The sequence below is a fragment of the Bufo bufo genome, chromosome 4, assembly GCF_905171765.1.
Source record: "Bufo bufo chromosome 4, aBufBuf1.1, whole genome shotgun sequence".
Taxonomy (NCBI): domain Eukaryota; kingdom Metazoa; phylum Chordata; class Amphibia; order Anura; family Bufonidae; genus Bufo; species Bufo bufo.
Window position 1 is genome coordinate 262,828,288 of NC_053392.1, and position 13,928 is coordinate 262,842,215.

Consider the following 13,928-nt stretch of genomic DNA (forward strand, 5'->3'; position numbering starts at 1 on the left):
GCTGTTGCAAAACTACAACGCCCAGCATGCCCCCAGTCTTCCTACAGCAGGGGATGGTGGGAGTTGAAGTTTTACCACAGCTGGAGAGCCGCAGGTTGGCCAGCCCTGGTATACATCTTTATCTCATTTTATTACTTTTCCTACAGACTCTTGCAAAAATCTCACTTGTATTTCTGGGCTTCCGTTCCTATGTAAAACTGGTCGTAGAGTGAATAGGCTTCATTTCCTTCCCAGTCCTTAAGCTGAATCTTCAGAACATAACGCTGTTGATTTGTCAGTTGTGAGACAAGCTCGTTGCCCAGCCAATATTCTCCAGAAGGGTCACCAAATCCCTAGAACATAGTAGTAGTATTATAATTCTCTAAGTTACTATGCATAATACAGTTTAGAAATCACTACTGCATATTAGCTAGGTTTGCGTCATCTCTGCCTTGCTTTAAGAAACGGTATGCACAAGTCATGCTCATTTTTACTTCATCCATTACGGTCTAGCAGTATTCTAGTTAGAAAAACGTATTCTTTGAGTTAAACCAAACCTTGAAATTAATGATAAAGTAAAAAGATGATTAAGGCTACTTTCACACTAGCATCGGGGCTCCGCTTGTGAGCTCCGTTTGAAGGCTCTCACAAGCGGCCCCGAACGCATCCGTACTGCCCTAATGCATTCTGAGTGGATGCGGATCCGCTCAGAATGCATCAGTCTGGCAGCGTTCAGCCTCCGCTCCGCTCAGCAGGCGGACATCTGAACGCAGCTTGCAGCGTTCGGGTGTCCGCCTGGCCGTGCGGAGGCAAACGGATCCGTCCAAACTTATAATGTAAGTCAATGGGGACGGATCCGTTTGAAGTTGACACTATATGGCTCAATTTTCAAACTGATCCGTCCCCCATTGACTTTCAATGTAAAGTCAAAACGGATCCGTTTGCATTACCGTTTGGATCCGTTTGCATTTTTTTTTTGTTCATGGTAATGCAAACGGATCCGTTCTGAACGGATCTAAGCGTTTGCATATAGGTGCGGATCCGTCTGTGCAGATACCAGACGGATCCGCACCTAAACGCAGGTGTGAAAGTAGCCTAACTTGTCAACATTGTTTATTAGTCTTCTGAAGTATCTACATCATCCTAAAACAGACTTGTACAACTCTATCAAAGGGGTTAATTTTCTTGTGAGCTCTTCAATTTTCAGGTGGTCAATTTCTGATGGTATGGGGCATGTCCAAGAAGGTGGGATTGGACATGCTTTCTCTCTTTGAAGGAAGAATGGAGCAGGAGGTATCCTGCTGCAGTCAGTTGCCTTACAAACTGACCCCGGATTACGAAAAGGGGGGGGGGAGGGTAGTGGCTGATCTCCTGGGTCATATATAGACAAATTGTTAAAAATATTTCTCAGTTTAATTTGCAATGTTAGAAAAAAAAATAGGCTAAAGAAGAGGAAATTAACGAAGTTGTCCAGGATTTTGATATTGATGGCCTATCCTCAAACTAGGCCATCAATATCCCATCAGTCCAACACCCTGCACCTCTGCTGATTAGCCGTTACCTTATAGCTGTGGGGTCAATAACCTTTCCAGCCGTTGGGAAATTAAAACTCCTAGCATGCTCCATTCACATTTAAGGGAGTTCCAAATAAAGGTGAGCAAGTGTGCATGCAGGGACTTGGAATTTTATAGCTGGAGACCGGAGGTCGCTGACCCCTATTGTAGCTCATTCACGGCAATGGCAGCAGAGTTGTAGTTACCAGCTTCATCCACTACATGGTGAACGGCAGCTGATATAGCTGATCTGTGGTTATGTAGAGGGTCAGACCCGCTGTTTTGATACGGATGGCTTATCCTGAGGATAGGCCATCAACATCTAAATCCTGGACAACCCCTTTCAGTTAGAAAAAGCTGAGGTGATTTCTTTTTTATTGTATTTTCTATCTTAGATGTTCCTTTCTATGCACAACCACATGCCAAAAGTTGTCTTTTTCCTCTACCTTTTTATATTCTTTCCATGTTCTGTGGAAATCCACACTTCCATCAAAGCGTTTTTGAATGATGGTCCACCCTCCGCCTCCACTTTTCATGTCACAGTATGTCTGTAATAAGAGCATAAATTGTTATTACTATTTCAATCTCATGTGAAATCTCATGTGTTGTGTGAAATTTTTAACATGGAATGTGAAATGTCTTTTAAATATAAAGTAAAACGGAAAAAAAAATCTTACATCTATAATGATATATTTAAAGGGCTTTTGTCAACATATCTGTACCTATGAAACTGGCTGACCTATTGCATGTGTGCTTGGCAGCTGAAGGCATCTATGTTGGTTTTAATATATGCAAATGAGCTGGAAGCATTGCCATTACTCTTAGGCCCCTTTCACACGAGCGAGTATTCCGCGCGGGAGGTGAACGTGCGATGCGGGAGGTGAACGCATTGCACCCGCACTGAATACCGACCCATTCATTTCTATGGGGCTGTTCACATGAGCGGTGATTTTCACGCATCACTTGTGCGTTGCGTGAAAATCGCAGCATGCTCCTCTTTGTGCGTTTTTCACGCAAAGCAGGCCCCATAGAAGTGAATGGGGTTGCGTGAAAATCACAAGCATCCGCAAGCAAGTGCGGATGCGGTGCGATTTTCACGCACGGTTGCTAGGAGATGAACGGGATGGAGACCCCATCATTATTATTTTCCCTTATAACATGGTTATAAGGGAAAATAATAGCATTCTGAATACAGAATGCATAGTAAAACAGCGCTGGAGGGGTTAAAAAAAAAAAAATCTAACTCACCTTAGTCCACTTGATCGCGTAGCCCGGCATCTCCTTCTGTCTCCTTTGTTGAATAGGACCTGTGGTGAGCATTAAGTACAGTTACAGGACCTTTGATGACGTCACTCCAGTCATCACATGGTACGTCACATGATCTTTTACCATGGTGATGGATCATGTGATGACCGGAGTGACGTCATCAAAAGTCCTGGAATGAATTCTCACCACAGAAGGAGACAGACGAGATGCCAGCAGCGCCAGCAAGTGGATTAAGATGAGTTAAATTATTATTATTTTTAACCCCTCCAGCGCTATTTTACTATGCATTCTGTATTCAGAATGCTATTATTTTCCCTTATAACCATGTTATAAGGGAAAATAATTCAATCTACAGAACACCGATCCCAAACCCGAACTTCTGTGAAGAAGTTCGGGTTTGGGTACCAAACACGCGCGATTTTTCTCACGCGAGTGCAAAACGCATTACAATGTTTTGCAATCGCGCAGAAAAATCACAGGTGTTCCCGTAACGCACCCGCACATTTTCCCACAACGCCCGTGTGTAAGAGGCCTTAGAGTCTCAGCTCTCTCTGCAACTGCCACACCCTTTGCACTTTGACAAAGACCAGGTGTGATCTCGTTTACACTGCCTGGCCCTGGAGAGAGTGCGGCAGTTGCAGAGAGAGAGCTTATCCTCTAGGTGTAATGGCAACACCTCCGTTGCTCCTAGAGGCTAATTTGCATATATTAAAGCATAATTTTTCTCAGCAATGCGGGCACATATGAACATGGGAACAACACAGATGCCTTCAGCTACCAAGCGCACCTGCAACAGGTCAGCCAGATTCATAGGTACAAATCTGCTGACAGATGCACTTTAAATTTAGTGATATTGCCCCATGGAAGAGAACAAAGACAACTGAATCTAGTTAGGAAAATTTCACACAAATAACTGTACAATATTGTACCACTGCTGAATCTCTGCAATAATGGAGTAGTGGGCATATCATGTTCTGACCAGAACCTTGGCTGCTGAGAAACTGGTTAAATGTTTTAGACATTAACAGAGTAATATTTTCACTTTAGAGGGGTTCTCTGGGAATTCGTAAAATTAAAATACTTTATGATAAATATATTCCCAAATACATTTCATTAGTTATAATGTCTTGTTTTGTCTAGGGAGCAATCATTGGGAAAAATAAAATGGCTGCCATCCTATTAGTGCACACGAAACCTGTCCTAATCACACAGCAGGACAAGTTACTCCACAGGGATTATGATCCTAAATACAGCTGATAAGATCTTTAGCCGAATGTCTGTAGGAACAGAGTTCATGAGGAGACATGAAGTACAGAGAGGACGGACAGGACAGACTGTGGTAATGGAGACTGCATGCAAGTGCTGCTGCTCATTAGCCTCACTCTCCTCTCTGTACTTCATGTCTCCCATCCCTACAGAGATTCATCTGAAGATCTTATCTGTATTCAGGATCATAATTCCTGACAAGTAGAACAGAGAGGAGGATGAGGCAGCTCTTTAGCTCAGCATTGTGAAGTAACTTGTCCTGCTGTGTGATTAGGACAGGTTTTGTGTGTACTAATAGGAGTATTTGGTAATATATTTATAATAAAATAATATTTAAGCATTTTTTTAATTCCCTGAGAACCCCTTTAAGAAGTGCTGCATATTTATAATGGACCTAAGATATTTTATTCCTTCCTCCCCCTGATGCATGGCCTCACATTTCTTAAACCTTGCCGGTTAGGAAGCCATTTAGGCTGGTTAGGAAAAAACAAGAGGGAATTCTGGAAACAAAATAAGGCACTTGTCTGGTAGCATCTCGTGAATGCAATCTGAACAGCATAAACAATGGAAAATGAAAACAGGATCTCCATTTCAAAGTTTCACTATATGACTTGCTCAAACACACAATGCCATAGGATGCTGATAAAAACATGTTTCTTTTAAAAAAAAATATGATGTCATGTGATATTAGAAGTGTTTCAACCATGCACGTTTTCAGATTTCTTTGATATATGAATAGAGTTCTTAAATACTGCAATATACAGAGATAATAGGCTGTGTTCAGTATGTTAAAGTGTTCTTCAATTCTAAATAACTTTTCTTAAATCAGTAGTACAAGCAAAAATAAGAATTTAGAGTGAGTAAACAGTTTGGCAGAAGAAAGGAGCTGGATAAGTGGAGGAAGAGACATTTTTTTTCTAACAAGATATTTAACGGTGTTCTGTCTCCTATTGTACCCTTGATTCATATAACATTGTTTTCAATAAGAAGTACACTTAAAGACCTGCTGCCACGCACCCTCCACCACAGTGGTCAGCAACCTCTGCTACTTTAGTTGTGTTGAAACTACAGGGTGGGCCATTTATATGGATACACCTTAATAAAATGGGAATGGTTGGTGATATTAACTTCCTGTTTGTGGCACATTAGTATATGTGAGGGGGGAAACTTTTCAAGATGGGTGGTGACCATGGCGGCCATTTTGAAGTCGGCCATTTTGAATCCAACTTTTGTTTTTTCAATAGGAAGAGGGTCATGTGACACATCAAACTTATTGGGAATTTCACAAGAAAAACAATGGTGTGATTGGTTTTAACGTAACTTTATTCTTTCATGAGTTATTTACAAGTTTCTGACCACTTATAAAATGTGTTCAATGTGCTGCCCATTGTGTTGGATTGTCAATGCAACCCTCTTCTCCCACTCTTCACACACTGATAGGAACACCGCAGGAGAAATGCTAGCACAGGCTTCCAGTATCCGTAGTTTCAGGTGCTGCACATCTCGTATCTTCACAGCATAGACAATTGCCTTCAGATGACCCCAAAGATAAAAGTCTAAGGGGGTCAGATCGGGAGACAGTTTCCTGGAAAGTGGATTGGTCATCGTGGGCCAGTTGAATGGCCCCCAAGGTCTCCCGATCTGACCCCCTTAGACTTTTATCTTTGGGGTCACCTGAAGGCAATTGTCTATGCTGTGAAGATACGAGATGTGCAGCACCTGAAACTACGGATATGGAAGCCTGTGCTAGCATTTCTCCTGCGGTGTTGCTATCAGTGGGAGAAGAGGGTTGCATTGACAATCCAACACAATGGGCAGCACATTGAATACATTTTATAAGTGGTCAGAAACTTGTAAATAACTCATGAAAGAATAAAGTTACGTTAAAACCAAGCACACCATTGTTTTTCTTGTGAAATTCCCAATAAGTTTGTGTCACATGACCCTTTTCCTATTGAAAAAACAAAAGTTGGATTCAAAATGTCCGACTTCAAAATGGCCGCCATCGTCACCACCCATCTTGAAAAGTTTCCCCCCTCACATATACTAATGTGCCACAAACAGGAAGTTAATATCACCAACCATTCCCATTTTATTAAGGTGTATCCATATAAATGGCCCACCCTGTACAACGCCCATCATGCCTCATTCAATTCTGTATGAATTTTGAGAGGAGCCAAGCAAGTGTGCATGCTGGGAGCCAAAGTTTCACCACAGGTGGAGAGCTGGAGGTTGCCGATCCCTGCTCCACCAAACGACAAGTTAGTGGCAGATGGATCAAAATGCACTAGTGGTGTATATTTGCACATTATATGCTCAAGTCCGCCGTTTGATACAGCTGTATACTAGTATATTGAATATACTATTTGTATAGTTTTATTTGTATAGCTACAATGGTCTATACAACATGAGAACAATTTAAGTGCATCTGCTCAATTTACTATATTTCACCGTTTTAAATCTTTGCTTTACTTTGTTATGAGGTATTTCATGTTTTCTTGCTGGTTACCAACATTCATGCTGTTGGTAACCAGCAAAATTTATCCTGTTGGTAACTAGCAATCGGCTTGCTTGAATTTAGATTTGGACGTCGGTGAAGAAGATTAAATGACCTGTCTCCAGATCAGCACATGATACAGAAGGTATTGGTCACCAGATATCATCCTTTGAGTGAAATGACAGATCTTATTGGAGCTTTTTCTAATACTGTACTCATTATAAAGGTCAAATATTCGCATAACGGTTCCTGGTACCAATAGAAGCCTGTAGTTTTAGTAATAACAGACTTAAAGGCTTTTGGGGGTGTTTTTTTTTCTTTCTTTTGTAATTCGGTTTTATTAATAATGGTCAAACCCTTAGCTTATAAAGCTGCTATGTCTACATAATGTGTTGAGTATGAGCTGTCCAAAATACTTTAGTCTTCTACATATATATATATATATATATATATATATATATACTATAAAATCTGTGTTTTATAAGACCAAGCATTAATAATATATAGAAGCTTTACCAAGTGTTGAAACAAATCTTGAATACATTGAGTCATCAGTTTTCACAAAACCCTAAATCTTCAGAGGTGTTAAATGACTTGCAGATGCACATCAAAAAAGGTTGTTCCCAAGAGGACAACTGTTGGAGAAAGTAAGACTGCTGCAGGGCCCTTAAGAGCTCTTTGATTTTATTTGAATTACTAATAAGAAGTGTACCCTTTCCTTTTCTTTAATTGTTGTGAAAATGTTCCAAGGTGGTGAGGATTTGTAGTCCAGACACCCCTAGGTCTAGGAAGAGTAGACAGCTCTTTCATGACCAAATCAAGTCCTTTCTTGAGAAATCTGTTTGTGGTGTCACCATCCACTAAATCACCACCCACTCACATCATGTCAATAAGCAGGGGAACTGTCTTTAGCGCTTTATGGGAGAATGTTTGTGAGTTCTGGCTAGACAGCCCTGGTGCAGAGGAATGTGAATGGGGACAACAAAATGTGTATAGATTGCTCACTACTGTTGAGGGGCCCCATACACAACTGATCATTCTGAAAAGTTTTGGCTTGTTGGATTTCAGAATGGATGATTCTTTCTTGCCACGTGAGAAGCCGCTGCCTTGGTGTATGGCAAAGGTTTAGCCCCCTTACCCTGTTCAGTTATCATATAATATTGTTAAAGGGGTCATTTGGGCAGACTCCCCCCTCCTCCTTCCCTAATATGGCTGGTCCTGTAGAAAGAATTATACGTAATCTTAGTCATTTGTTTCCGTCTTCTTCGCTCCCCGTTGCAGCTTCCCAGTCTCCTCTCATCAATATCCAGTAACTGGCTGCAGTGGTGACATGTTTCCCATGCATAAGCTTTTCCGTAACATATACCACTGATGCAAGCTAAACGAGATGTTACTTCTGCTGCCTAAACATTACATCACAGCCCGGTGCACAGGATGAAGTGGTGAGATTTTATTGCCCCCCAAAAACTGAAGCTCTGACAAAGCCTTTAAGTCTGTTTTATTCTGGTGAATGATCAGATTATATTTTTATTGTAGAGACGCATTGTCTCCTTCTTTATATTCTGTTGGGTCATGTAGAATCAGATGTTTTACACTGTACCGAAAGAGAAATAATCATTACTATTTAAGTACGCCTCTTTCAACATGTATGCTTGGAATTTGCCTACCTTGACCTGTTCTGTGGTATTTGAAATCGTCAATGTGTAGATGCCGCTTGTGGTCAGTCCTGATTTATATGCTTCAGCACAATCTTTGAAGGTTATTTGTTCTTCTTTGGCAAGAAATGAGGATATTGGCGCTAAAATGAAATAAAACAGAGGCTTATATAGATCAGCAACCATCTGAACTGTCTAAAATATCTTCTAGTAGCCCTGGATAGTGTTGAGCGAACTTGTGTGTTCAAGTTTGGCGTACAAGGTTTGGGTTATCTAAGAATGGCATTATGCCATTAAGGATTGAGTTATGGTCCGTGGTAGCGGAATCCATAACGGAATTCTTAGATAGCCCGAACCTTCTACGCTGAACTTGAAAACACAATTTCTCTCATCTCTAGCCATGGATTTGATGCTTCAACATACACAATTTTTTTGAGGTTTTCAACAGAGAGTTTTGTGCTATGCTGGTAAATCTGGAAACTTGAAGGGAACCGGTCATCAACTTTATGCTGACCTCACTGAGGGCAGCATACAATAGTGACAGAAATGCTGATTTCAGCGGTGTGTCACTCATGAGCTAATAGTAAGTGGTTGCTGAGAACCAGCATCATAATCATTGCAGCCCAGGCCTTGAAAAGAATCAAATCTACGAGAGAAGAGTCCTGGTTATTCATAATCTCCTGCACTCACCCATCTGCTGATGATTGGCAGTTCTCTCCTAGAGAGAAGGGGAGAAAACTAGGCAGAAGACTGTCAGTCATCAGCAGGTGGGCAGGAGAGCAGGAATATATGAATAACCATGACTCTTCTCAGGTGGCCGGGACTCTTTTCCAGGCCCGGTCTGCAATGACTGTGATGTCAGTTCTCGGAAACCACTTACTTTTAACTTTTAAATGACAGACCGCTGAAATCAACTCACCTGTCTCTACTTTATACTGCCGTTAGTATGGGCTGCATAAAGTTGATGACAGGTTCCCTTTTAAAGCATAATTACAGCAATGAAATGTATTTATTTCACTCAGTGACTGTATAAATCTTTAAAGGGGCTGTTCAACTTTATGATGTTTTTACTGACCCCACAGCATGGCCGGACCTGTGCTGGTGATCATACTTACCTAATCCTCACTGCTGGGTTGCAGCCCCATTAGCTCTTATTTATAATTAAGAAAATGTACCAGTATTCTGGCTGATGTGTCATGCTCTAAGTGTTCTAAATGTTCTCGCTCAGCAAGTGGGCATTGCTCAGCACAAAGGGACATGGCTTAAGTTGTGACACTGCAACAGAATTTTGGACAAAATTCTGCTGCAAAGTAAGCCAACTAATAGGTAGTACAAAACTTAGACTAGACAGTCCACTGTGATAAATCCTGGAGCATCTTTCGATTGTCTAGTCTTAGCTTGCCCTGTGTAAATCTTAATTATTTTGCCAATATAATGCTGACATGATCTGCAGTGCTTTAAAGACATTATCATCACTTGCTGTCCGCAGTGGTTCTCACAATCTAAATTTCCCTATCAGTATGTCTTTGGAGTGTGGGAGGAAACCGGAGTACCCAAAGCAAACCCATGCAAACAAGAGGAGAACATACAAAATCCTATGGCTGTTTTACACAGACCAGTGATTAGATGGATGGGTGTTCATAAGAATGCTTGTTTTTGATCATTGCCCTGTGTTAACAGGACAATGATCAGCCAAAAAACAAGCAAATACTCATTCTATCAGATCTTTTATGTGGGCATAAAAATAGTTTTCTTATCGACAGCACATCTTCCTGTGTAAAATGGGTATATGCTGCCAACATAATGTAAGGGGTTCACTAACTGTAAAGGATAGGATTGTGGAACATCTAAAATCCCATGGATTGCAAGATGAAAAACAACATGGGTTTACTTCAGGGAGATCATGTCAAACAAATCTTATAGATTTTTTTGACTGGGTGAATAAAATAATAGACGGTGGAGGTGCAGTAGACATCGCATATCTAGATTTTAGTAAGGCTTTTGACACTGTCCCACATAGAAGACTTATCAATAAACTGCAGTCATTGAGCATGGACTCCCATATTGTTGAGTGGATTAGGCAGTGGCTGAGTGACAGACAACAGAGGGTTGTAGTCAATGGAGAACATTCAAAACAAGGTAATGTTACCAGTGGGGTTCCACAGGGATCTGTACTGGGACCGATTTTGTTTAATATCTTCATAAGTGATATTGCAAAAGGCCTCGCTGGTAAGGTTTGTCTTTTTGCTGATGACACAAAGATATGTAACAGGGTTGATGTTCCTGGAGGGAAACGCCAAATGGAAAAGGATTTAGGAAAACTAGAAGAATGGTCAGAACTCTGGAAACTGAAATTTAATGTGGATAAGTGCAAGATAATGCACCTGGGGCGTAAAAACCCAAGGGCAGAATATAGAATATTTGACACAGTCCTGACCTCAGTATCTGAGGAAAGGGATTTAGGAGTAATTATTTCAGAAGACTTAAAGGTGGGAAGACAATGTAATAGAGCAGCACGAAATGCCAGCAGAATGCTTGGATGTATAGGGAGAGGTATAAGCAGTAGAAAGAGTGAAGTGCTTATGCCGCTGTACAGAACACTGGTGAGACCTCACTTGGAGTATTGTGCGCAGTACTGGAGGCCATATCTCCAGAAGGATATAGATACTCTAGAGAGAGTTCAGAGAAGAGCTACTAAACTAGTACATGGATTGCAGGATAAAACTTACCAGGAAAGGTTAAAGGACCTTAATATGTATAGCTTGGAAGAAAGAAGAGACAGAGGGGATATGATAGAAACTTTTAAATACATAAAGGGAATCAACTCGGTAAAGGAAGAGAGCATATTTAAAAGAAGAAAAACTACCACAAGAGGACACAGTTTTAAATTAGAGGGGCAAAGGTTTAAAAGTAATATAAGGAAGTATTACTTTACTGAGAGAGTAGTGGATGCATGGAATAGCCTTCCTGCAGAAGTGGTAGCTGCAAATACAGTGAAGGGGTTTAAGCATGCATGGGATAGGCATAAGGCCATCCTTCATATAAGATAGGGCCGGGGGCTATCCATAGTATTCAGTATATTGGGCAGACTAGATGGGCCAAATGGTTCTTATCTGCCGACACATTCTATGTTCCTATGTTTCTATAAGGCGTTACTTAATTTTCAGATTCATAGTCTATTGTAATATTCTGACAGTCATGATCATACTTTATTTTTATTTTTTATCCAAAAACTGTACTTTGCAATTAGTGTGTCATGTTGACTGGTTTATTCATGTTCCCTGTAAGAGAAGTTGTATGTCTTCATAGGTGGTAAGTATATACATTTTCCCCCAGTATATTTTTTGGCTTTGCAACTCTGTAAAATCTGCTAATACTATTATTCTTTATTTTATTTTTTCCTGTTTTAAATAAATACCAATATCTTACAGGGCACCATGTCAATTTCTAAATATAATACCCATCTGTTTCTGGAAAGTATTATGTTCTTAAGTTTGTGATCCAAAGTTTAAGAACACTTGAAATAACAGCTTTGTTATTGTGCTAGGCTAATCTTACTTGGTATCCGTCCAGAAAAACACAACGGCTCAGTCCAAAATTTTGTTTTCACCAGACAACTTATTTATATTTTTAGTGCTTTCTATTCAAACCCATAATTTCAAAAAGATTTTAAAAGGGAATATCAGGTGATAAAACACATGTTTACTTGGTGTGTGGAGCACACATACACAGTAATTTATTACATTACTCATTTAATTGTTGTACAATGTTACATTAGATCTTCTGCTGTTTTAGGCACACAGCCATTTATCACACTTTGAAACAATAGAAAAAATATTATGCGCATAAGTTGTTTGAATCATCCTCGGCCATATTATACGTACTTAAAAGTGTTTTCCGAGATATTTTTACTGATGACCTATCCTTTGGATAAGTCATTAGTATGTGATTGAGGGTCCGGCTCTCTGCCAATCAGCTGTTTGAGGAGGCAATGGTGCTCATAGTAGCGCCACGGCCTTCTCGCATCTTTCCCTAGGCCATGTGACATCACTTTCATCAGTCACTTGGCCTAAGTAAACCTCAGTGCCATTCAAATGAATTGGGTTGAGCTGCGATACCGAGCACAGCGGCTAGACAATGTACGGCACTGTGCTTGGTAAGCTGAGAGATGGCTGTGGCACTACTGTGAGCGCCAGTGCCTTCTCAAACAGCTGATCAGCAGGGGTCCCAGGTGTTGGACCTCGACGAATCAGATACTGATGACCTATCCAGAGCATAGGTCATCAGTAAAAATATCTTGAAAAACCCCATTAACTATATCTGGTTGTTCAGATGAGATACTGTAACTATTGGTTCATTCATCCAGAATCGATCTCCCTTTACTCCACTATAAACATGCATACTCTTTCATCAGAAGATACGTGGAAAATGCAGGGTCTGTCCTTTGGGAGAACTTCAGATAATTGAGGTGGTTCAAAAGACTTTATTCTTATACAGACGTTTACGTGTTTCAAGACAGAACTAGTCTGTATCAAGGTTTTTCAATGGAGTTGTGTCTGAAACTCCCACAGAGAGGTATGAGCCATTGTGTATTGTGCACAGTTTTTGATGAGTTGATGAGTTTTTTTCTTAGTTGTACACATTAGATTGTAAGCAAATTCTGCCAACGTATTGCTATCTCACTAAAGAGAAACTTCTCGCTATCGCGCCTTTTATAAAAATATATATATATTTTTTTATAGAGGTACAAAACAATCATTCATTAGGGAATGTTAAAGGGAACCTATCACCTATAGTATGCTGCCCCCACTGATTAGTGTAGTGACAGACTCACTGAATTCCCTGTTTGTCACTTCTGAGCTGACAGTCAGTACATTTATAATACTGACAAGCTGAACCCCAAAGCTAGTGCCAGCGCTGCGAGGGAGATGAGTCCAATGAGAGACCTTATAGGGACTCTCTTAAAGGGGTTCTCTGGGATTTTAATTTTGATACATATTGATAGCCTATCCTCAGGATAATACAAATGTGATAGCACTCTGCATCCAGCATTCTGCCCTGCCTCCATGCTGGATGAGGCATTGGTGTACATTTTGGCCATAGTGATGTGCACCTACATACAGGTTGTGCTGACTCAATCCCCCACATTTTTTCTTTGTAGTATATATTGGAGGCGTGGCGATTTCCTTGCAGTCATGCACACCTGATCAGTCAATCTGTCCTGGAGGCTGGTTTTAAAGTCAGTATAAAACTGAGTCTGGTTATATAGAACCTACCAGTAGCCATTTGGCTCCAGGAGAAGTATATGGTGGGCTCAGCGTGCATGTTGGTACTTGCATCCCTGGATCCGATGAAAGCTGTAATGGCACCGGACGGGGTTAAAAGCAGAGTGTGCTTGGCGTGCATGCTGACCTGCATTCCCTGGACTTTGTGTGGCTGTCATGGCCCATAAACAGGTAGGAACTAGTGTTAGGGACCACTCAATAGAGGCGACCTTGACGTGGTGAGTGGCTTATTACGCTTTGGCCAAAATGTACACAAATGCCTCATCCAGCATGGAGGCAGGGCAGAATGCTGGATGCAGAGTGCTATCACATTTGTATTTTCCGTTTGTATATGTATTTCGCCATAGTGATGTGCACCTACATACAGGTTGTGCTGACTCAATCCCCCACATTTATCCTCAGGATAGGTCATCAATATGAGATTGGC

At 40.8% G+C, this 13,928-nt stretch overlaps 2 protein-coding genes across 2 annotated transcripts in view; one reads left to right on the forward strand and one right to left on the reverse strand.

Moving 5' to 3' along the window:
* Positions 1-13,928, forward strand: part of MCPH1 (microcephalin 1) — a 298,662-nt gene that overhangs the window by 103,635 nt on the left and 181,099 nt on the right. The window lies entirely within an intron of this gene.
* ANGPT2 (angiopoietin 2) overlaps positions 1-13,928 on the reverse strand; it is a 47,508-nt gene that overhangs the window by 4,693 nt on the left and 28,887 nt on the right. The window contains exons 5-7 of the mRNA XM_040428548.1: positions 8,229-8,359; positions 1,979-2,080; positions 166-332 (exon numbers count right to left, since the gene is read on the reverse strand). Of these exons, the coding sequence (XP_040284482.1) occupies positions 166-332; positions 1,979-2,080; positions 8,229-8,359 (400 nt within the window). The remainder of the gene's footprint in view (positions 1-165; positions 333-1,978; positions 2,081-8,228; positions 8,360-13,928) is intronic.